The sequence below is a fragment of the Amphiprion ocellaris genome, chromosome 1, assembly GCF_022539595.1.
Source record: "Amphiprion ocellaris isolate individual 3 ecotype Okinawa chromosome 1, ASM2253959v1, whole genome shotgun sequence".
Lineage (NCBI taxonomy): Eukaryota > Metazoa > Chordata > Actinopteri > Pomacentridae > Amphiprion > Amphiprion ocellaris.
In genome coordinates, this window is record NC_072766.1 from 18,103,413 (window position 1) to 18,130,004 (window position 26,592).

Consider the following 26,592-nt stretch of genomic DNA (forward strand, 5'->3'; position numbering starts at 1 on the left):
TTGTTGTTGCTCAACCCTGTCTCCCAAACATTACGCTCCTATATCTATCTATCTATCTATCTATCTATCTATCTATCTATCTATCTATCTATCTATCTATCTATCTATCTATCTATCTATCTATCTATCTATCTATCTATCTATCTATCTATCTATCTATCTATCTATCTATCTATCTATCTATCTATCTATCTATCTATCTATCTATATATATATATATATATATATCTATCTATCTATCTATCTATCTATCTATCTATCTATCTATCTATCTATCTATCTATCTATCTATCTATCTATCTATCTATCTATCTATCTATCTATCGATCGATCGATCGATCGATCGATCGATCGATCGATCGATCGATAGATATTATCTATCTATCTATCTATCGATAGATAGATAGATAGATAGATAGATAGATAGATAGATAGATAGATAGATAGATAGATAGATAGATAGATAGATAGATAGATAGATAGATAGATATACACACACAGAAAATTGAGGAGAAGCCTTCAAAGATGTTGTGAAAATGTTGTCTTTTAAGTTACAAAAATGATACTTTCCTAAACCTAACCGTGTAGTTTTGGTGCCTGAACTTAACTAAGCTTCAAAAAAAGTAGTGGTCATTGCGAAAGTCTCACCAAAAGTGTGATATTTTTATAAGACTAACCTCATAGTTTTTGTGCTTAACCTTACTCAAGCAGGGAGTTAAAACCAAAATGAAATGAGTAAAAATAGAACTTAACATCCATGTTCTCCACCTGCTTCCTTATGCAGACTTTGTTGCTCTTTCATATTGAAATCATTTCCAACAACGTCACAGATGCAAAAATACAAAGCGTAAATAAGAATGCAGCTTAGTTGTATAGGAGTGTAATTTTGTGGAGATGGGTTTGTGTTGACAAGAAGTTGAAGGTACTGTGGTATGGTAGCGTATGTATGGCATAAACCATGTCTTAGTTGAGTTTTGTTTGAACTGATGTAGTTTAGGTTGTGTTTAGCTGCATGCTAAACAAGCATTTGGGCCTGACAGTTTTTCTTTTTCCATTTGGATATCTTGAATCGGCAAAGATTTCACAAAAAGTAGATGATAAGAGGTTTTATATGAGTAGTGAGATTTTTTTGTGCCAACAGAATATGTTATAATTGTCTGTTTTTGAAGACTTCTAATACATTGGAAGAACACACAAAGCCAGAAGTGCTGTGAGATAGAGGCACGAGCAGATTAGCAGTTACTTGGAAACATCTTTTCTCAAGTATCAAGATTTCAAACCATCCAGTAGCTCTGTATTAATACTATTCAGGCACTTTTATCTGTAGAAAAATGCTAAACTTTTCAGCTTTAATCAAAACTGTGTTCATAGTCTTCTGTCAGGCTTTTCTTTACTTCCCTCATGTATCCTATTTCACCTTTCTCAGCAGCCTGGCATCATCATGCCAATCAGCAATGACATCATCTGCATTGCACATACCGAAAGAACGAAGGCAAGAGCTCAAATTTCTCCATCCAGTGCTTTGCTTGTGCTAATTATCCATTGCTCATTATGACTAACAGTTCCAACATGGTCAGAGCGTGTAAGGTAGCGGCTGACGCTGCAGCTGATGGCTGTCGACACATTGGAAAGAACAGCATATATCTGCTGATTCTGTACGCGTCTGTTTGTTCTGCTCTGACTCAAACCATCTTATGGTGAAACAAATGTTAAGCAAACTCTTGAAATGTTTCCAGAAATGTAAATAATGTGTGTTATTTTGTTAGTTTTTATTTTTTTCAGTGTGGATAAGGTAGAAATTGAGACTATGCTGTGCGCTTATAAATAATACACCTTCAAACATCTGAAGCATCCATTGAGTTTTACTGTGTGTGTGTGTGCGTGTGTGTGTGTGTGTGTGTGTGTGTATGTGTATATATATATATATATTCTTTCTAAGATCATGACATTAACGTAAATACTGATGATTCCTGTAATTTCACCGCAGCCTTGGTCTCATATTACAGAGGCAATAAAGGCATTCATATTGTATGACAAGGTTAGAGAGAGGGATAGCGTGTTCAATATCAGTGAGTCAGTTTTATTGAACTTTTTTCTATGTGATCTCTGCATTGAGGGATGAGAGGTGCATATATATACAGTATATATTAAGGTGTGCTACTTGTTTAAAGTGGCCTTGCTAATTACCTTGGCTATCAATAACACATTAAACTGGGAATCATTAATAAGTGGAGATCACAAAATGAAAATGCCATCTAACTGACATTATGAATATGGGTAAGCATTCATCTCTCTCTGTTCAGCATATTTCTGCTCTGCACTCCCCCTCATGTTACTTTACGTATTTTATTATCATTTGGTTTTATTTAAAACTTTAGAATATTTTTCCCATTGTTGTTCTGTTTACATTTATTCTCTTCTAAATACCCATATGCACTTTCCCTTACTAACCACCTTCTTGTGCCATCATTTTTCTTCCCTGCTTCCCTCTTCTTTCCTTTGCTTCATTCTTTCTCTTCATCTCATCTTTTCCTTTTCTTTTTCACTTCTGTCTTTTTGTCTTTTTTTTTTACCCTGTTAAGACCCTGAGTCATGATCCCTCCACCAAGGCAACAGCCGCAGTGTTTGTCCAGTGCTCAGCAAGACTAATCAAAAATGGCTGAGCTGTTTATGATTAGACAGATAACCAAGGAAAGGGGCCTGCAATGGCTTTAGTTTTTTTATGTCTTCTAGAAAAAAGGTAAGTTAGTAGTTAGGGTTACAATTTTTTTTATTTATTATTTTGTTTTCTTTTTTTGACTACAACTCCTTGGGGAAGCATGGGGAAAGACAAGAATCATTTCATGCGTTGTTCAGGTTTCCCCCAAGACTGAGCACAACAACCCCCCGCTGACATCTTCCCTTTTCTCACTTTTATCTTCTCACATTTCCAGAATTAAAGGATAACGATCTACCCTCTCTTTGGAGCTCACCTGTTCCTTCACCACCTGATGCCCTAAAGCCACACAACAATAACCACTGAAGCCTTAATGCTTGAAATTATATGTATTACTCACTGTAATGTTTTACTCTTTACACCACCTATTTATTCTTATTCTTTTCTCGGATGTGTTATTCTCTCCCGTCATCTGTGCTCTCCAGTGACAGATAATTAAAATAGATATTTCTGTGTAGCAGTGCTTTTTCTCTTATATGACATCTACACCTTGTCACTTGAAGTCATTTAATTTAGCCATTGTTTGTAAAGCAAAGCAGAAATGATTATTTCACTGTATCAGTTCAAGCTGCTATTATCAACTTGCACGATTCAATTTTGTCACTATTTTGCCATTTCTGCCTAATTCCTCTCCTCCTCTCCCACGCTTCCCCTCAGATGTTGCATCCTCTGTACTTCTGCATGCATTTCTGTATGTCTCAGTGCCTGTGTGTGTGCGTTTGTGTGTGTGTGTGTGGTTGTGCGTCTGTGCCAAGTAGTATTCCCCGATAACAGGATTACCATCTTAAGCCTATTCACGGTAAGTGAGCCAGTTGGATGGATAAAGCACTGTATCATCAACTACGCTGGCGTTACATCAAGAAAAGAGTTAGTAAAATTGCACAAGGCAGGCCTAACAGGCTCCCAGTGAGTTACTGAGAGGGAATATGAAGGATTCAAACTCTGCAACACCTCAGGAAGCAGCCATCGTACAGTGAGGGGGAAACCTACAGTGATGTCAAACAAGGAAGGATTTATCCTTCACGGTAATATTTCACTTAGCAGTTATGATTTGTGCTTCTTTTTTGCTTTGAATGTTAATAGTTCAAGCAAGCAGTTACAAATTGAGGCAGGTGATGTAGTTAGATTAATCAGCAATCGCAGAATTTTAATTAAATTAGTCACAGAAATACAACAGACAACCTGTCCAGTTTGTCACCTGCATCCTAAAAAGTCACTATCGCATTTTGTTTGTATTGTTTTCAATATTTGAGACAGCTGTGTTGAATATTAGCATCATCTTAACATACGGAGATATATGTTATGTGAACCTCATTTTTCCCAGGCTCAGTGCTAATTTCATATCATTGCCTCTCATTTATAGTTGCGTTGACAGCTTCCAGTTTGGACAGCAGTGCAAAAGGGTCTGATTGACACTGGACCAAGCCTGCTGGATCCTGTTGATCCTATGTGATATGTCACTCTGAGGAGTGAAATGAGAGGCTCAGAGAGATAAGGGGAGGGAGGGATGAGCGAGTTTGAGAGAGGAAGATCAGGAGAGAGAGGGGGAGATGCAAAGTAGATGTGAGATGTGAAAGAAGAACAACTTTAAACTTGTAGAGGCACAGAGGGAAGCAGAGACAGAGAGGTATGAGATCAAGACAACCACAAACAGAGCAAGAAGGAAAAGTGGATGGAAACATCCAGACAGCTACAGGCCACTGACCTGTCAGCTGACACACATTAGCCTTCTTTTCCCAAAATCACCTAAAGAAGCATACACATTCTTCTTCTTCTTCGTCTTCTTTTTCTCTTCTCTTCTCTTCTCTTCTCTTCTCTTCTCTTCTCTTCTCTTCTCACTTTGCCTATGCTGTTGCCCTTTTTTCTCCCCAAGCATAGCGTTGCTGTTTCAGATTCATATTCATCCTGCATAATTAGTACCTGATGTCCATTTCCTCAGCATCAACACAGATTTACTCATTTCAAACTGATTCTGTTGCCAGTGTAATGCTAAACCCACTACAATCCAGTACAACAGCTCTACAATAAATCCTACCTTTATAAAGCTCATAACTTTCAGGCTTTTTTCGACACTGTGTCAATGAGGTGTTGATTCAAGTCTGTGGACATTTTGGAAGCTGAAAACTGAAAGGTGTATCTAATATTTTATCAGCTGAACATTATAAGCTTCATAAAGTTAGGTTTTATTGCAAGACTGTAGTATTGGAGAGATTTAGCAAGGTGTGTATACCTGATAAACTGGTACCTGGTGTTGTTAAAATATCCATCTGTATTATGGAGCACAGCACATTTACTGTGGCTGGAGTTCCTGTGAGCTGCTCAGAAAATGCTGACTCCCTTCTCAGGTCGCAACACGTTTGACAACAGCAACAAACTATTTATTTGATTCATAGTAAATGGCAGGAGTTTTCCAGTGTGTTCCACAACAACTTATCGGAAAAATCTTTACTGCTGTGTGATCACTGCTGCAGAGGGCTGCTGCTGATTGTGCCAAAAGTAACTAATTTCAGCTTGAAGCCCCTTTTCTGGTCATTGTTAAAACCCCTACAAACTCACAAATCACATATTAAAGCTCTACAAAGACCCTCTTTCTTCACCCTCCCCTCTGCTGCACGCTGCAGCTTGGGCACACCAGCTCACCTCTGACTTTGTTCAAACGCTGTAAAACTACTCTCCGCTTCAAAATAGCAAACTTTGTATTGGAGTAATTCAGCCATACATGTTTGAACCAAAACCAATTCTGAAACAGAATAATGATATGCAAAGTCTTGCACTGTAAGCTGACAGGATTGGCTTCTTTGGTTTGTTACGTACAAAACTGTGGCTGTCTCTTCTGTAAACTGCAACTTCAGGGCAAAAATGCTCATAATATGTCTTCTACTATATAACTATATGAGCATGATAACAAAGTAAAAAGGTTGATTTCTGGCATCCTGGTAGTTCAACTGGTTGAGCGGGTGACCTATGAACAGGGGCTATAGTCCCCAACACAGTAAAGGGCCATGGGTCGGACTCAACCCATGGCCCTTTGCTTCAGGTCTTCTCTCCACAGTCCTATACAATAAAGGCCAAAAAAAGGGTTGATTTCTCTGGAAAGCATTCATATTTCACCAACCAATATTGACTTAACCTTCTTGGTTTTAACATTGAAACTTTAGCTTCAAAATATATTTCAAAATAAATGTGGTATCAGATGCTAGCAGGTACTGGACTCGATTCAATCAATCACTGTAAACAAAAAAATGATACAATCATAATCAAAATGTGAGACAAGTTATCAGTGTTAACAGTGCAGAATGTGCAATGCAGTGTTTGGAAAGAAATGTCATGTAAAATGGAATTATTGCAAACGATGACCACATGGCACACGGCCACTAATGGAAAATTTACAAGCCCACTTTGCTTTGGTCAGTGTTTAAGTGAATTTTTCAATAACCACAGTCTGAATAGACCCTGATGGTCCCTTCCACCCACCCTCCTTTACAAACACAAATGCAAAGTGGTTTCTCGCATCCTCCAATACTCTGACAAGGCTGTTCGTCTTTTCTCTGCACTGTTTCTGTTCTCCCATTGAAACATTTGTGTCCTAGACAGCATACAGTTCCCTAGCTGAATACAGAAACAGTGAACAAAACCTGCTGCATTTCAAGTCTAGCTGGATCCCAGGAGAGACCAAAATTTCCCTTTGCATTACGCTTCATACTAAATGTAAGAGCTATTATCACCAAAGTCTCTGACTCAACAAATGTGTCTTCATATCACAGCATGTGTGTGGGAGAAAGTCTGGGGGAATGTTTGTGTGCGTTTTTTCTAATGTGTGTGAATGGAGGTGTATTTGGACAAAAAGAGCCGATGACAAATGAGTGTTTGGCTTTCCTGTACTTTGTAAAGAAATAAAGGAAGGAGTAGAGAAAAGCACCCAGACAGGGATAAGATGAGAAAGGGGACAGAGAGAGATATCCAGACCGATCCATCAGGACCTGAGTAGAAAAACAGCAGCAGCGTCACATGCTATTGAGGGAGGAAAGAAGAAAGAGGTGTGGAGAGAGAGTGAAAGAGGTCAAAGAAAGAGAGCGCAGGTGATGGTTTTAAGCTGCTGGTGTCACAGGCAGATAAAGGCTCCTGTGCCGCCTGGCTGTCATCTGCATCGCACACAATATCCCCTTTATTCGCAATATCACCTCTCTCTATTTTGCTTCATCTGCCACCCTGGTGGAACAACTCCCAGTGTGATGCACTTTTTCTCTCCCCATCACACAGCTGCCAGTGATGCTGTATATATCATTCCCTCTCGTTCTCTTCCTTACTCGCTTTCACATGCCAAAAAAAACTATATCTCACTTATACATGCAGGCTGTTTCTCACACACACACCTACTGTGTTCCTCACTAACTCTTTGCTTTCCCTGCACATTTTGCCTTGTCTTTTTCCTCACATGCCTTTTACCCTGCCGTCTCCTTATCAGCATTAGTCATGGTAGTAATATTTTTGCAACCTCTCATTGCAATCATGATAGCTAGACTGACTTTCTGTAATATTCTGAGTGCAATACATCATCCTTGTTTCATGTTCCACCCTGCTTTTACACTCACAATTTCATCATCTCCACACAAAAAAGAGACACATCAGAAAGCATAATGTAACAGCTTTTAACTGAAAACTAGAATTATTTCTCTTCCCTTATTCAAAAATCCTTATCACATAATCTTGTCATTTGAATTCTGCTAAACTTGAACCTAATCTTAATGTTCCTGAACTCTAATCCCATGAATAACTCTAAAATGCTCCTCTGTAATGTTGGAGCAAACAAAATGTACATAATTTGTAAGATTTTTCACTCATCTTTTAATCCTTGAATAGGAAGGATAAAAGCACAGATGTGCACTTCACACTCACTCTCCCTTTTTTTGCGTGACTCACAAACGTCCACAAACACGCGCACATGCATGCATGCAAACTGGAGTCACTAAACCGTGGAGAGACAGGGTTCGGTTCATTGCTCACCTTGGCTGGTTTGATCAATGGCAGTCTGCCTCCTCCAAATCCCTCCCACAAACAGAGCTGAATAAACAGACAGGGAGCATTTACACAGACCCTGATAATCCGCTAATCCATATAACCTGCTTTCTAATCAACACACACTCACATGCAGGCAGGAGTGAATATGTACAGCGATACTGTGTACATATCCAAGAACACAAGCAGACAAGTGTGCATAGAAACAGGAAATACACACTTCTACAGACAAACATTTGCATGTGCGCACACACACACACACACACACACACACACACACACGCACACACAGTATCAGTGACTTTTGCCTATTATCCTCTCTGACCTCCTCAACGGGACATGGTTGATAGTCTCATTGAGGTTGATAACAGACAGAAGGGTTAATAGGGATTAATGGACTGTACACACAGTTGTGCAGACACATTCGCACAAGAGAATAACATTGCAATGCTGATGAGTTTACAGGCTTTTATGCTTCTCTGAAGTGTGTGTTTGTGCATTTGATTATTCAAGTTAAAGTATCATGTAGCTGTCGGCCACGCAGCATTCCCACGGCTTGATGGGATAATTGAAGCGTGAAAAAGCCATATAGAGTTTGTCAAAACTCTTAATGGTCTGAGCATCACGGACACCATGAGTACAGCGCTTAGTGTCATTAACTTCTACTCTGTGGATCAGACAGAGATTTTATCATCAAGAAAAAAAGAACAACATAGCTGCATTTATAATTTTGATCAGTTATCCAGACAATTTAATGACCTGCTTAGTGAAAGGAAGACTCACTGTCTTACTAATGCATTAGACATGCATTTCGACAATTCACAGCTACATGATGCAAACTCGTATCTTAGAAAGTGTTTTTATACATGATGCAGTTAAAAATGATTTACATAGCATTTGGTGTGGGGAGTTTCTGGCTGTTTACTGAGCATTTGGTTGTTTTTTTTTTTCATCAGTCTGTTCTTTGAGCATTTTCTAAAATTAGAGAGCAACACAAGTCACCAGCTTGTCAAAAACTGAAGGCCACAAACTCTGGATAAGGAGGTTAGATGGGAAGATGGCAGCATAAGTCAGCACCAGGACTCTGACTGAGGCTCAGGAAAACATCCCTCTGTGGTTGACAGTTTCACAACAATAACTACTAAGTCTGGTTTAGACACCAAAATGTCTTAGCTAGGTTTAGGAACACATTGTGGTTTGGTTTAAAATACAGCACGTTTGAAGCTTCTCCTCTGTTTTCTGGGTTACAATGCTAATGAGTCATCTAATACAGCTAATATCTGATTTTTTTGGCTGAAAAGATACAGTGCTGAACTATTACTCGTCACAATCTTAACAGCAGAAAATATAATTCCCTCAAAATGTAATTGAGAATGCAATTTAGTTGCATACGAACTTTTGGGAGACGAGTGACCAGACACATAGTACAATGAAACACATTTTATGACGGTATCCTTTTTTTCTTCTGAGGGCTGTTCCTGTTTAATTTCTCACCTGACTATATTAATGTGATTGGAGATACAAATCAAAAACACACTTCAACCAAAGAAACAGTGACTCACTGCTTTTCAGCCTGTTGCTACTCTTTAATAAAGGTTACAAATTATACATCAATGCACTACCTGTGACTCATTTCACTTTGTTAGGATTAGTTATAATGTCAGTATTACTTTTTTAAATACCATTATGAGAGCTGCATGAATATAAATGTTTGTTCAAGCACAGACATACTAGAGCTGGTGCTTCTCTGTGTTTTTGCTCAGTATTTTAAAGCAAAACGTTTCATGAAAATCATAGGTGAGAAGTGTTTTTATAGCCTTTTGCTCTGTTGCAGTCTCACCTTTCTTCGATTACACTTGACTGATTCTGTCCTTCAGTACAACTCCCCCTTCACAGACAGCATCTTTGTCTTCTCAACATCTTCTCTCGTCCCCCGTTCTCTCTTCAGGTACGGTGGACAAAGACGGCAGGCAGTGCTTCAGACAAGTTCCAGGAAACATCCATCTACAACGAGACGCTGCGTATCGAGGGCATCCAGAGAGTGCAGGGGGGTCGCTACTACTGCAAGGCCGACAACGGGGTGGGGGTGGCTGCCATCAAGTCCATCCGCGTAGATGTGCAGTGTAAGTGGGCTGGGAGAAAGAAGAAAAAAACAACAACAAAAAAAACTCCTTCCACTTCTAGACCACAGCTGACTTTCACTACAGCCATTCCCACTGTTCGGGAAGATGGGGAGAGATGGAGAGATTGCAAGAGGAAAGATGAGAGACTGATTGGATGGATGATGAGATTTCAGGTGGGAATGGTTTCCAAGAGTATCTGATGAATTATGGTGGAGAGGATGAAAAGCATGGTAGGAGGATTAGGAGGAGCTGGGTAGATCAAATAGAACTGTAGCATCCAGGAAGGGTATGGATAAGAAGCCCTGAAAACCATCAAAATTTCATTGAATTGTTGGTTTAGTGAATGGATGCAGTGGGATAATGCACTGAAAACAGTTTACTCCACCACTAAGGGTAATAAGAGGGGAAAATATTTTGTCAGATACTCTTGGGAACAAAGTGAAGTCTGTGGGACATATCAAGAGTTTTATAACAGTTAGTCCAGGTGGTACGGGCTCCCTAACACACTGTTTCTCAACTAACCCATGTCGCCATGGAAAAAATGGAAAAATAACAAGTGTTTCTTCACATAAGTTGACACTGTCAGTCACATTTAGTGCCAATCGGCTCATCATTAAGAGATTACCTCTCCTTTAAAGACCCTCTTTGACCTGTCCCTGTAGATGAGCACTCCAAAGTGGGAATATTGTTATTTTTTTTGAGGGAGAAAAAAAAGCACTATATTATTTTACAAGGTCCTTCTATCTTGGATAGGCACCAGTAATTTTCCAGAGAGACACTCCACGCTGAAGCGTTTTAACCTGCAACAATGTCAGCTTGTGACACTGCGCTGTTGCTGAGATACACAACATTTTCAGAGTCTCCTGCAAACATATTCAAAGAAACGTCTACTGAAATTTGAGGAGATGTGCAAGGCCATGTAATGCCAGAACTGATTGGTATTTGTGCAGCAGCATTAACTAATTCAATAGCCATAGTATATGGAGACAAGACACTGTTTGGTGGCCTTGGCTCATGCTCCATCATCAGTTCTTCTCAAAAATGCTTTCAAAATAGGTTCTCATGCAGCTGAAGGTAGTGTTCGTTTCTGCAGCTCCTTTAGTGTGCCTCTTCTAAATTTTACCAACATTATTAGGACACCATTCATTAGAAAACCTAATGTCATTTAGGATGACAAGCTAATATGCAAGTGCATTACATTACAGTGTGACTTTTAAACCTTGTGCTGTTTGTTTTGTTGTCCGTAGCCCCGTCTCTCTGTTTGACAAATTGAGAATGCCCACCATGTGACAGTTGAGAAGCTGCTGTGTTGTAGGGGTCCCGTGCTGCTGCTTGTTTCACTGCCCCACTGTCCCTGTGAGCCAGGGGCCAGGTCACGGCATCAGGTTTATTCACATGCAACACATCCTTGCTATTATACACTTCCATTTGTTTCCTGGCACCCTAAAATCCCTCCCCATTTGTTACAACTCTCTATTGCGTAAATACTTCCTTCCGTCATTGATTTAATTATTTTAATGGTGGATTTATAGACCAATTGAAAAAAAAGGTTGATTTTCCAAGAGTCCTATAACACTAAACATCCATTCATCCATACCTGCCTTTCACTGCTAAATACATCACTTCTTTTGCTTTGTGTTAAGTCCAACAGTATGGCCTGCCTGCTTTAGCGTCAAATCCCTGAAACCAACCAATTTCACCTATGCACTCACAAGCATACACACAACTGCACACACACAAACACACAAATATGTGCACACCATGTTTGTCCCTCTAGGATTTGTCATTTAGCCACCACCCTGCCTCAGCCTCCTAATGGGGCTCTCCCTCCCTCCTTCCTCTGCTCCCCTTTCTGCTGATAGTGTTAGTTCTCCCCAGGCGCTTGGCCCCTGCTGGGGAGCTGGTAATTGCAGGGGGCCTGGTAGTAAACAGGTTGCATTGTGAGTGTAGTTGTGACAGGAGCTCTGTGAAGCTAACCAGCTCTGACGGCCAATGCTTGTTCAATTCCCCATCCCCCATGCTGTGTTAGACCCACTGGCTATCAGCCACGCTTCCTACACAGGCCGACTTTAGTGCTACAACAATGTAACAATTAGCCTAGGCTACCAGCGGGGGGGAACAAAAAGTGACAGAGGGAGAGAGACAGATGAAAGTGGAGGGGAAGATGGATGAGAGAGTGAAGAATGAGAGGCCTTACGGGGAGGGAGGAAGAGGGCTAAGCAAGAAGCAGCCACCAGCAAGGCTTAGTGTTGAAGTGATAGTAAAAAGCCCTGAATATGCAGCATACTATGGAGTTTAACTGGAGTCAATTAATATTATGTATGTTAATGTGTAGATGGCTAGCAAATCATATGAGAAAAAATATTGCAGTTGTTTCCAGTTGCCACCAGCGCAGCTTTTTGCTAAAGATTGTCCAAGATGCTGCAACTTGGCACAAGATCCAAATATATATATATATATATATATATATATATATATATATATATATATATATATATATATATATATATGTATATAACCACTTTGGGGCATATTAAAGCAGACGACTGGGCTGGTGTATCAGGCAAACAAGTGTATTTGAATCATCCTGCTCAGTAAATATCTTTTTCTTTCCAGGAGTGAGTTCAGGAGAAAGCTGAATTAATGGTGACTGATAGCTGCCAAACAGACTGTAGTACTGAGGTGGTTAAAATTCCTTCTAGAAAAGAAGGCAGGGTGGAAGAGAAAAAAGACAGATGGAGATAGAGACCAAAAGACAAATGAAGACAGTGAGAAGGACAAATGGAATTTGGGGAGGGAAATGAGAGGCACAGAGCGATGCACATAATAAGGTAGATGCACTCATGCTTTTCAATTTGGATGCATCCAACAGACCAGTTATTGGACTAGAGGGCAGAACATGCTGTTTCCTGCACAGGGTACAAACAAGGGCTTCAGCTCTCTCTCTCTGCTTCTCTCAATCACACAATTTGTCTGTTTTTTCATGTCTCAGCCTTTTTGTTACTATAAAAATGACCAAGCATTGCACTTTGTATTCACTCTTTCTATTACTTTTTACTTTCCCCATCTTCTGCTTCCTTCCTCAGTTCTCCATATTTCATGTTGTCCTCTCATCCCGTTTTTTCCCCATTCCTCCTGTCTTTTTCATCCTTCCTGCCTTCCTCTATGAAATACACACACCAGTGTGTGATGAAGCAGTGTGTTTTTTGTGTGTGTGTGTGTGTGTGTGTGCATATGAAGTGAGTCAGCTGGGGTCTTTCTCCTCTCAGCTGTGAGGCTCAACCAAACACAGCAGTGTCTGGCTGTAGGTCATCTGCCCTGCATGCAGATTTAACTTTGCTTTCATACAATCACATAGATGCAAACATGGCATGCTAGAAAGCGTACACACACACACACACACACACACACGCAGACACGAATGCCTGCTCTTTACTCTTTTATATGCAGCACACACACACACATATTTTGCATTTACATACATGAAGACGCATTGATGCAAACAGGGACAATTTAAAGTGAGAGGGGAAAGGAACAGTGAGGGAGAATGAGGAGGCAAGAGACTGACTGACAGATGGAAACTGAAAAGAGAGCTGAGGAAATGAGTGGAGAGTTTCAGGACTGGGGGAAAGGCACATATTCAGTATTCTACTTTGAACAGAATGCACATACAGTCACTTCTACATTTCCTTAGCACAGCCTGTATCTCCATCTCAGTCATGCATTCTCTTCCCTTTAGTCTCTTTGTTCTCTTTACCTGCAACATTTTCACTTTATTTCTTGTTTTGTTTCTTTTGTTCCACAACTCATACGCACAAACTTCACCTCCCTCATTTTTCCTATTCTGCACTCTCTCTTCCCTTATTTCTCTTCTCTGAATCCATCCCGTGAATCAGTTATTTATGTAGAATATGTATTCACTTATTAACCACAGGAATAGTTTGAATAAATCAGTTAGTACAGTTAGTGCCAGCTTGTTTTTTTATGTATAAATCTGCAGGACCTTCAGTCGATCAATTATCATGTCTGTGTTGTCTGTTGTTTTTTAAACCAAATGCATGTGAAGCAGGGTTACTTCTTCTTTCAGCCCTTTCCCAACTCCAGAGAAAGCACATACAGCAACCTTTCCATTAATCTGCTGCCACTTAGATTGGCTTCACTAATGCTTTCCCCTCAGCAACACCCCATTCACCCATCAGCCATTACTGCAAATGACCTTCTTTCCCTGTTAGACCTCCATCACACGGGGGTCACCTGTATCAAACACCTGATCAGTGACCTGGCACTCTAACCACTGAGACAGTGGGGCAGCGAGCTGGCGGGGTTTAACTTTGAGTAGCCTCTACTGATGGGATGGACTTGGTTCAGAAACCCAACCGATGATACTTTAGAGTAGATCAGGGAAAAACAAAACAAAAACGATCTGTTTGTGTAATAAAAAAATTTGGCTACATCAGCTTAGATCAGACCAGTTCCTCTCTGTGGATTCATTACTCTCTACAGGACAGAACAAGGTAAGTGGAAAAGTGATGGGGGGTAATCTTGATGATGATGATGATGATAATGCTGATTATGCTGATGATATTAATATTGATGGCAGTGTTGTGACAGGGGGGTAAGGATGAAGAAGAAGATGATGATGATGATGCCTTTGCAGGGCAGAGTTGTTTGTTTTTGTTTTTTTCTTTCTGATTTTAGTTGATCTTTCTTCTGTGAAACACCTTTTGACACTCATAAGCACTTATAATTTATGTTACTGCCCCAAATGAAGCGGCAGTAAATCAAATTTCATTTGTGCTTATAAAGGAACACCAAATATAACATTCCAGTTGCTTATACACAGACAATTCAACTGAATTTTATACAGTTATAGATGCTCCAAGTGTTAGCCAACACTTCTACCAACAGTTATACCTCTGGTTTTTAGCTGATGCAGCAATCTCTCACAGCTAGCTCTATATTGAGACCTTGGAAGCAGTACGGGTAGGCTGGGGGTAGTGAGATATGCAAATACGTAAACATACACTGGCATGCATTGCATATACTGTGTCAATGTTGAACTTAACAAGAAGGTTAGGGTGCTTGAAAACCAAATCCAGCTGATCAAAAATAAAGCAGCAGAGTTTTTAGCCACACTGACTTTTTCAAAGAAATTGACTCTAACCCCCTGTGGCATTGTCAGTAATGACTACATAAGTCAGTGGAGTATAAAACCGTGAATCTCCAAATGTGCACAAACCCTTTCACGGCTTTGGCAGTTACCACCCTAACTGTCTGTGGCTATGGGAGCCAGTGGAGAACTGCGTAATGTATTATTCCAGCACTGTGGCTTTAGAAATGGTCTCGGTACAGTAATACAGGTGCTGCGGAATCTGTGTTTGTGACAACGAGACACACATACACACACATTTTCACACCCATAAACAGCAGGCTAGGCGGCATTTAGTCTGTCCCTGTTGGCCACAGTCATCTCTCACAACGTGGGCTCTGTGCTTCAGGGGTAACACCAGTCCTGAACAGTAGGCAGTGGCCCTGTTGTTGGTGAATGGAATCGCGTGCACACAGACACACACACACACACACACACACACACACACACACACACACACACACACACACACACACACACACACACAAGTTGCAGTAAACTGTGTTGTGTTGACAGTAAGAGAACAAGAAAAGCAGAAACAGGTACTTTAAGAGAAGCTTTGACCTTTCAGTGGGATTGAGGTTGAAGTCACCAGGTGAATCATTGGGCCACCATGTGAGTCACACGGCATGATAAAAGCTCACACAAACTTTCCTCCCTTTGCTCTTCGTGTCTTCCACGTGCTTCTCCAGTTTCTCCGCGATACCCCTCTCTCAGTATGTTATTACTCCCAGTTGCTCTCTCACTATATATTTCTGTTTGTGTTTGCTTCTTTGTGATTTCTTTGGCCTGTTTGTGTTTTCTCCGTCGCTCAGCCTCGTCTCGGTAGGATTTGTGTCTCCTTCTTCCTTTTGTTCCCCTGTCTGCTTTTCTTATTCTGTCTATCTCTGAAGAAATGCTAATTTTTATTTCCATGCTGGACTTATTGAAGGGTCTATTTTGATATATAGTTTATATGCTTGTTCATTTCTATTTCATGATTTGATTTGATCTGCAGCACATAGTTAGAAAAAGTATGCTGGAAATATATCAGATCGAGTCAATTCCTGGCAACTCTCCTTGACGTGGATACAACTGCACAGCTTATTGAAAGTATACATTGAAACGGCGTCGCATTAACAATTTAAATATTAACGTGTAGGATCCTCAATGTCAATGATATTAAAAGAAAGATATTCAGACACTATGTGTAGACTACAATGAAACAAAATGCCATTCAAAAGAGAAACATGTTCAGTATCTGGATTCCCTGTAGTCCCTTTTTGATGCCTGTACACAATTGTTTGCTTACCTCTAATGGTGCATTCAGACATAGCAGTGAAAAAGTAAGTGGCTGCATCATTGTCAAATGAAGGTAGCGATATGAAGCCACAATCTGATGTCGGACACTTGTCACTGCATGACAGACATACTGCCAGGTACACCTAAGCTGACCTCTACTTTTTCAGTGGTCCAATGATGCAATGAAGTGTCGACCAGTCATATATTTTCATTTTTATTTCTTTTCTCTCTCCCCCCAAACCCCCATGTCCCAGTCTGTCTGAGAAATGAAAGAGAAAACTCATTCTTGCCATTTGCTAGTTTCCAGCACCATCAAAACCCACACATTTCATTGTTTTTATTTTTTACTATGACATCAACAACGGTTTAATGTTGCAACACTTAAGTGGTGACTTGATGACTGTGTAGCCTGCCATGCTAGATTGCGTCACACTCAAAGTGTGAACATCATAGTTAATAAGCTCTCTGGTCTTGTTTGAGTTGTTGTTTATTAGAAACAAACTGCTGCACAACATCACAGTCTTTTCATTTAATGTTGTTTCCATCGGTGAAATAAACTGGGCATTAATTACTCATTAGTTACTCACTAATTAATCATTAGTTACTCATGATTGGGGGCAGCCGTGGCTTTGAACCCTAAGTTGCTCCCAATGATAAGGTAGTGCCTGATAATGGAGAATAAGAAACCGCTGTAAAAATGCTTTGTAGGACCCACCTAATGTTAAAGGCGCTATATAAGTGCAGATCATTTACCATTTTATTTGATTTAAAAATAAATAAATAATTACATTAAAAAATACAAACTATAGGTTATGTTTTACTATTTTTTCTTTCTTTTTTTTCAGTTTACTCGAGACCAGATTTGACTTCCAATGCTTATCTCATGTCACATTGCGTGTGTCCTGTAAGTACATTAACTAGATATTAAGTATTGGGTGAAACAGTCCCCATGCTTAAAGAGAAGAAAAAACACAGCATTTCTTCAATTTTATCTGTGAGATAAAGTGCAGTGACACTTGCCGTAAGCAGTGTCCCTTTTTATCTGGCTGCTCTACGCTGCTATGACACCATGTTCTTTCATGCCACTCCTAGACCAACTCCAACAGTGTAGATCTGCTGTTTCTGTGTGAAACGCTGTGTGTGTCACTCCAAAGGTATATATGGATACAGTTCTCAGTAAAGACAACTGATTGTCACAGAGAAAAATTATTAATAACGTTTGTTTAGCAGGAACAAATCTAGTAAGTACTTCTATATAATATTTGCTGAATATCAATATGTTAAAACAAATGTATTGTTATATGACTACATAATATAGCGCCTATAAAATAGGCACAAAAACAATGGGCTGCAAATCTTTTTCTTGTAAAGCTGCAGACACTCATCTTCCCATTTTGAATATGATTACAATTTGCTGTATTTGCATTTCTATCCAGCATCTCATTCCCCTCAAGCCAGCATAACCTCAAAGCCCAATGTGTATGCACATACTACTGCACACAATGAGTAGGAAAAAGCTACTCTTTTAGTTTTTTTCTAAGAATTTTTGCTTTAAATACAATAGTTGTGAATTTATTCAACCAGGAAGTGACATCATAGTCATCATACTGGAATATTTCACCATAATATTTGACAGGAAGCAGTGCTACATGCAGTTTATGTTTGGGGGGAGCAGCAAAAGTAGACGCTGACTGCCTTTTAGCATAAAATAGGGCCACAGACAAGCTGATAAACAACATTAGACTCCCTCTGCGGTCACTGATGTAATCCCTAAAAAGTCATCTTTATGTATCAAAGTTACATGTTTTGACTATTTCTATATTTCAACAAAACAAAAATTCTATTCCTAGCTTAAAATGGCTTACATGTAGCTGGATACTGCTGCACCCTCTAGAATGTGCAGATTCATGAATTTTTCCATCTAACTCTGATCACTCACTGCAGCTAAGCACACCAACTCACCTCTGACTCAGATATTCTGAAGCGACTCTACACTACACAGTGGCAAGTTGCAATATTGTATTAACTTAACCATATCTGTACATACAAATGGATAGTGAACCAGAAAAATGATACAGAAAGGCCGGATGCTGCAGACAGGATTGTTCTTTAGGTTTGTTACATACAAAACCCCAGAAGTCATCTGTACACTGCAGTTTCAAGGCAGAAATCTTCTGTGATGGCGCTGACTACTTATTTCGCACATGATATGTATTTTGGCGTAAAAAGAAATCCACACAGACATTTTGGCAGGATAAAAATGTTGTTTTGTTTTTTTTTTAACCACAGGAAGTCTTTCAGACCCTCTTGATCAGTCTACTCATTCCACTTTGCCACAAAAACAGGTTGCTGAGCAGCCTCTCTTTTCACATGAATATCAATAGATGCACCACACACATTCAGCAGGTCGTAAATATATGTTGACAGGAATAATCACACTAAAGTGATATGTTTAAAACATAGACACACATATGACATGTGCAAACAGCACCTGTGATGTTTATATTTAACCCTGAAACTAGCAGATTTCATATCAGATCATATTGAAGTGTCACTGCCTCTGCTGTTCCTCCTGAGGTGGGTAAACATACACATATACAATATGTTACATGTACACAGTGATGAAAAGAATCTTAGACACACTTGCATGCAGATTTTTATAAGTTTTAGTCTAGTTTTAGACAAGAAAAACTAAAACCATAGTTTTTGTCTGTCATTTCAGTCTGCTTTTAATTAATTAATTGTTATACTATTATATTGCTGTTATATGGACACAGCTGTTGCCAAATTTGTGTACGGTTGCCATGGTTTCATGACACGTTATGTTAGTAATGTGTCGATTGGCGTTGGTTTGTCTGTCTGTTAGCAACATTACTCAAAAACCGACTAACGGATTAGGATGAAATTTTCAGGGAAGGTCAGAAATGACACATGGACCAAGTGATTAGATTTTGGCAGTGATGCGGCTTGTAGTCTGGATCTATGGATTTGTTAAAGATTTCTGCATTATTGAAATGGCAGCACGGCATCACTGTGACTATGACTACAAATGAACACTACATCAGCTGCATGCTGACGATCACATGATTGTGATCTTACTACAGATCCACTGCTACGGACTTACTGGGACTTATCCATTGGAAATGATATGAGAAAGAGTTGATTAAATTGGGGAGGTGTTTACGAGTCCCATCAATTCTTGCCACACGCTGCATATTTAGGTCACATGATTTAGTATCCATACATAGCGTATAACACACGCCTGTGCTCAGTGCAAGGTCATTATGTTTTTGGGTACATCTATATTAAATGGTCACATTCTATCTTGATGTGATTTCTGATCATCAATAATAAACAGATGCTGCATTTCTAAAAAAAAAAAAAAAAAAAATGCTGCATTTCTGACAATGCCATATGCGGAGTACAGTGCTCTCTGAGCGCTTTTCTAGTTTTTATCTATGGTGAGTTTAGTGGAAAAGTGTCAGTGTCCAGGTTCCTCTGCTCTGCAGTGACACAACAGATAGATTCTATTCAGTGAATCCAGTGAATGTTATCATTTCCAAACTCCGAACCAAACTCTGCATCCAAAAGCAATGTTCACATCCACATCACCTGTGTTGCATTAGCAGAGCTAGATTAATGTCAGCTTACATTTTTATAAATATCAGCTGCTGCCTGCATGTTTGTAGCTTGTCTCAGCTGTTTTGTTGCTGCTTTACATTATAATTTGTGGATGAGTTTAGTTCCAGAAGAAGTGCCAGATAACATCGTTTACAGACGTGTGTCAGGATCTTCATAATTAACAGCAGTGCAACAGGTCAAATGAATAAAAATGATTTGGAGCTGCAACGTATAATTTCAAAGAGCTGTAGGTAAATGACTACCACTGTGTATTAAAACAGTAATTTTCATTTGCCATTTGTCTGTTCATCCATCTTAAATAATTAGTTTCATTCTTACTTGTTGACAAAAAAGTGAATTTTTTCATCATTGTTTCTGAAGTGGAAACTAGGTCCCATATCAAGGGCCACAGTCTAAGACTTGATTGTGTTCAAATGTCCAAGAAAGTTTCTTTAAAAATCTTCAAAAAACACCAGAAGAAGTCAGCATTCAGAGGCAGCAGGATTTATTGTTGACAAAATCCAGGAGCATTCCCAGCAGTGATAACACCACAAGAATTACTGGAGATACTGAGCTGTGCATTGTCTTTTGGTCATTTTTCCTCACCTATAGGGCGTATTATTGGAGTGACAATTTTGACATCATTATACTTTTCTAAATCTGTTGGTCCGATCTTGACATCAGGTTATCATATTTCACCACTAGATCACACCCTACAGAGGACATGTGCATTAGGTTATTATTAGGTCATGGTTTCTCTCATGTTCAGACTTTGCCCTAGTCTCCTGTATACTTGTCCCTATTATTTTGTGACCGTTTTATGCATTTTACACCATTATGTATTGTTATATTTCTGATATATTTTTAACAGTTATTATGCCTTAAGTATAGACCATTATGTTTTGAGTACTCCATATATCATTTTCTAAAAAGCATGTGATTTGTCTTTACACCAAAAATGCATATTTTACTTTATGATCTTCCAGCTGTGTGTGTGTCCCCCACAGACACACACACCATACCAACAAAACATCAGCCATTACTAGAATATTCACCATTATGTATTTCATACAAATGTTTTCACTCTATTCTTCATCTTAATAGCGTTTGCCATAATTATATCATCTTTTACTTTAAACACATCGTACCCAAACATATTACACTACATTTCCTGATTGAAGGATTACTTTTCAGTTTGTTTTAATTGTGTTTTCATCATGAACAATAGATCATAAATGAATATTTTCATTCATAGTTTTAGTTGGCTTAATTATTGCTGTAAGCTTGAAGATTTGAGCGCAGATTGAATTCTCCAAATGGTCCACCTAATGACAGTCCACAGACATGTAGGTCAACCTGACACTGACAGATTCCACAGATTAAATAGACCTGAAAGAGAAAGGGGTGGATGGTGAGAGATGGAGTTTTGAAAAATGAGCTGAAAATATGATTGTAATAAGTAATTATTTGTCTCTAAACTCTAAATACATTCTGTCCCAATGTGACGTCCTCTAGAAGTGCATTAAAGACAATAAATAGATCCTGAGATCCTTAATGGGTTTTTTTCTACAGACATTTTGTCCGTGTTTCAAAAGTTTTTGAAAGCCTATTCAGGAGTCTTTTCTGTATGTCAGAATCAAGATATTTTAAAACAGGAACCCATGAAGGCTGCTCTGAGATGTATTTTGTCTTTGTTTTGGAGATTTTATTTACTTGTAAAATTGCTCTTCTTTCATTTTCACAAATATGTCAGATTTTTTCCCCCTGCATTTTGAAAACAATTTTGGCAGGTTTGTTGCAGTTCAGTTAGTCCTTTTACATATGTAGAAGATTTGTCTGGGGTTTTCACAGGGATATGTGATCATGTGAATGTGGTAGTCAAGTGAATGAGACTGGAGGGAAAGTCCAAGGTTCAGGTAGACAGGTGGTGAATGCCAGGGTCTGGAAAGTCTCACAGAAATGTCAGACCTTGTGTGAGAAAGTGAATGAAGGCAGCACAGCAAAGCTAAAGGAATGATGACATTACTGTTATTTATCATTTTTACCAACTGTGTGTTGAAGTGAACTACGCATCGGTTAGACTCAGTTAACTCCTGAACAGCTTAAAAACAAGCAGAGGTAGCTGGTAATTCAAGTGGAAATTTCATTTCAGCCTGTAAATACAGAACATAATGCAACTCCATTAACTAGGATTCATCTTTAAAAGCTTCAAAAGTCCTTTCATTACTATCCTAAAGGTGACTGAAGTGTGCCATTGTATATTAAAGTGAAAAGTTAAAGAGGAGATGAAAAAATGGCATGAACTTGACCTTGTGTTCAGCGGTAGACGTGGCTGTGGCTGCTTGATGAATACTTGACATTCTGAAACACACTAATCCTGACCTCAGAATTTATATATTTTTAAAATGTATGTCCAGGTTACAGCAGCATCCACCATTGAACAACTAGACTGAACAGCCACATTGCAATTAACACATTCTGAGCTGTCAGATATCTGGGGCAGTCAGTACCAAAGGCTACATGCTTAAAAGTAAAAATGTTCCACTTAAATGATATATGATGCTTCTGTACAGTAGCTCAGTGAGTTTAATACGGTGCTAACACTGCCAGGGTTATGGGTCCAGCTTCCACTGGGCCCATCTGCCAAAAATGCAAGCACTCATATAGAAGCATGGCACTTTGGATTAAACCATCTACCATATTGCATAAGAGTGGAGTGGTAGGTCTGTATGCTGAGAACGTTGTTAAAGCTCCTAATAATTCTGCTCTAATTTAAATGTAAATATTAAGTATGCAGTCATCTCACACTCCATCAGCCCATGTGTGGAGGGTGAATAATTAATCCATGCATGTAATGAAGATTTTACATACATAGATTTGGACAGCACAGCAGCAGTGCACCTACATGGCACTTGCAAGATGGGTTTATTGGATGAGACATAGTGGTGCGATTTTTGTCAGTTTCATTCAATAAATCCATGTCCTTTTATTCAGTGTTGAAATTCAACTTGAGTGGAGGTGCTGGTATGAGACATGCCTTTTGATAATATGACTCAATCCGTTTTAATACACATATGGTGAATGCATAACAGTCTGCCTCTATAGCAACTGTTTCCTCCTGAAATACTTTACTTGACCCTGACAGTAAACTGAAGTATTTAAAGTGAAACTGTTTGACAAAAAAATTAATTCAAGATGTGCCATGAAGCTCAAAGCGTTTAAGTATATGTACAAAAATATGGACGCTCACCATGCATGGCTGTTACACAAAGCAAAAAAAGAAAAAAAACTTCTTGCTTAAACTTTGAGGTTCAAGGCTGAGCATTGCTATGTCTTAATGCTCCATTTGAGGTGTTTTTGGGGTTGAAAATACGCAAACAGCTTCCGGCGTCTCTTCACAGGACACTGCTAAATTTCGACCAGGAATCTCAAGGAGGAATATACAAATATGAACACTAGAAACAGAGGCCAAAATATTTCCCTTAAGTTGCTACTTAAATTACGGCTGTCACTGTCATCATTGTAGTCAGTGATTGATTGCAAACAAATGCAGATTCATTTTATACCTCTGCCAGTTCTAGATTAGTGCCTTTGAACACCACCTTTTTGTTGCAAACCTAACAAATCACCTCCTTCATGTTACTAGACTCACCTCTTTAGTTTACCAAAGCAGCAGTTATGTTTGGCTTTGCAGCTAAATTGACATTAATGTCAGTAGATGCTCATCGACATGCAGCTGGTTGAATTTTAGAAGTTAAGCATCTCCAGATAAACAACTGGCGCATTTAAACCACAGCAGCAGAAGGGTGCAAATAGTGGAAAATGATGTGAAAATAGAGACTGAACTATAACATTTCTGTTACTTGCAGCCAGGTGTTTTTATACAGGTGAATGGAAATGATTTTAGCGATTATGTAAAATGATCGCAGACAGTTCAAATAATGGTTTGAACTCATGGTTTATAGTAGGATAAAATGTGCCTCCATCATTTTTTTAATTAAATATTTCCTGTTTGTTTGTTTGTTTGTTTTAACCACATGAACCATATAGCGATTACAGGGCGCTATGTGCAGATAGGCCTGTGAAAGAGATTTAATACATATTCCTAAGGGGCAGCTAAGCAAACGAAATATCTCTAAGGTTGTCTAAATCTGGTTTTCCTATGTCTCCTTAGTCATACAATCTGAAAAGAAGTCCATGGTGTAGGTGCACATGAAATAAACATGGCACAGCATAGTGATTAATTAAAAAGATGCAGCAACCAAGGAAGGCTGTGTCGTTTTCATATCAACTTCCACAATATGTGTAATAGACAGGCCTAACGGTCATGTTCTTTGCTCTCTCTGTGCATTTGAAAGATTCTCATTACCACTATCTCACCTCCAGTCAAATATGTAAATGAAATAATTGGGTCCACAATATGGAATAGAAATAAACCTGCACCATATGGAGTCAGCCCAGCCACTCTGAGTTCTCATTTGATCTTTGTGACTAGGAGAATATGATGATTATCACCTCCACTGCTACCACATTATCATCATACCGTTGTCAGATTCTCTTCAGTATTAATATGATGGAATACTAGGGCAGATATCATAACCACTCATATATTCACACTTTCAAATAAATGAGCCTGACTTAGATACTGAATGCATGCATGTTTGTGTGTTTTTGTGTGAGACGGCCTGTCTTTCTATGCTTCTAGGAAAAAATTAATTTGTACAGTATGTGTGCGCTAATAAGTGGCCATGTGTAAGTGCATGTGCTTGACAGTGCGTATGCTAAGCAGTGACAGGAGGACTATTGTCATAAGAATATAATACTCTTCTCTTTCTATCGAATCTCATTTAGTCCCACAGTGCATCGTAGTTTTTTGACTCAACCGGCAAAAGATGTTTCATAGATATATGAAGGCAGAGACGTATGAAAAGGTGAAGGGGATATTGTCCTGCTCCTCATGAATACATATTTTTGATTAAGTTCATCGTTCTGATATTTTCAGTCCTTTGGGGAACAGAAAAGAAGAGCAGTTTTTCCCCCCAACAATATTCAGCTTCAAGATTTGTCTCATATCTGCTTTATGAGAAAGCTAATTATTTAGTTTATTTGTCCTTCTTCTTCTGTAAGCATGGTTCAGTGCACTGTACAAAAGTGAACAAACCACTACCATTGATTAAAAAAAAACATTGATTCCTGCTGATTAGTTTAATATTGTATTGTAATTTAGTTACTCAGAATTAAAGATATTTAACTGTGAGTAAGCAGCAACATCGGTGAAATGAACTCAGAAATTCAAAAGGTAAGCTGGTGGAAAATAGATAAAACACATTAAATAATCTTTAACATAGCATGATTTAAAATTGGCTGGCAGTAATATATAGCACATATGATTTGCAGTAAAAGGACTAAAACATGCAAAAACACTACTTTGGTGCTTTAATAGACAAGCATTCAAATGGCATCCTTGTAGTAATCTCACATACTTCTCATATAAGATTCCAGTCTGTTTATTCTGTGTCTGATTGAAATGCTGGAAATATATTTTGTTATTGAGTGAATTCCATGATTTCCTAAAACAGAAAAATCCTATTGTTTGCCTGAGGATAATACAGTACTAAAGCATTACAGTAACACAGTTGTGATGACATTGGTGTTACCACATGTCAGTGTTTGTAATTCTATATCACATTTCTTATCATTCGTCTAAGCAAAGCTTTTAACCCTCTAGTCCTTCAGCATTAAGGTGAGTTTACTGACCATCTGTCGAAAAGCATTGCCAAAGAAATAGCGTGAAAACTCAACTTGCTAGATAAATTAAGGCATAAAAGGACTTTCATTTGACCTGAAGTAGCCACCAAAGGATCAGTAGTGCATTGCTATGTATCTCCAGCAAGGCAAACAGCAGACCAACCATTGTCTCACATTAGGCCTAATTAATTAGCACTTTGCTATGGTATAAATCGCTAATGGGAGCTCACTGACCTTGGAGTTATTTTCAGTTCTCAGAAGGCAAAGACAGCACTCTCCTGCGTGTGTTTATAATGAAAATGTTTTCTGCATTATGATTAGTGTATTTGTGTGTTTGTGTGTGTGTGTGTGTGTGTGTGTATGTATATTGGGTTTGACATCAAATAACCCATTTTTTGTTTTATAGCGTTAATGTTTCCTTCATTCACATCACAACTAATGTGTGTGTTGTGTGTGTGTGTGTGTGTGTGTGGATTGCAGGGCAAACAGAAAGAGATAACACACTTAGAGTTACACTTGCAGCCAAATTTGAATCAACAATTAACTGACCATGCATGTTTTTGGAGGAAACCAAGCACCTAAAAAAAAAACTAAACATGCAGACATAGGGAGATCATGCAGACTCCAGACAGAAAGACCCCAGCTGACCAGCAGGTTTGAACCCTGGATTTTACTGCTGTGAGATAAAGAAGCACTGTTCCAACACGCCACCTACTTATAATATCTCTCAATCGGAATGCTATTAAAAAATATGGACTATTTTTACATAGATTTGTCTTTTGATACCAAATACACAGATACAGTGTCAACAATCTGACAATCTTATGTTTTAGATGAGCTTAATATAACATATAATCTGCATTTCAGAGAAACAGCACTGTGCCAACTTCTACTTGGAAAAAAAAGAAGTAAAAATGTGATTTGTGGCAAAATGATCA

The 26,592-nt window shown here is 38.8% G+C and overlaps 1 protein-coding gene across 2 annotated transcripts in view; it reads left to right on the forward strand.

The window, feature by feature from the left end:
• The window catches only part of LOC111565259 (MAM domain-containing glycosylphosphatidylinositol anchor protein 1), a 186,678-nt gene that overhangs the window by 65,262 nt on the left and 94,824 nt on the right, over positions 1-26,592 (forward strand). For both annotated transcript variants that reach the window (XM_023265327.3, XM_023265462.3), the window contains exon 4: positions 9,681-9,855. In XM_023265327.3, coding sequence (XP_023121095.1) covers positions 9,681-9,855 — 175 coding nt within the window. The remainder of the gene's footprint in view (positions 1-9,680; positions 9,856-26,592) is intronic.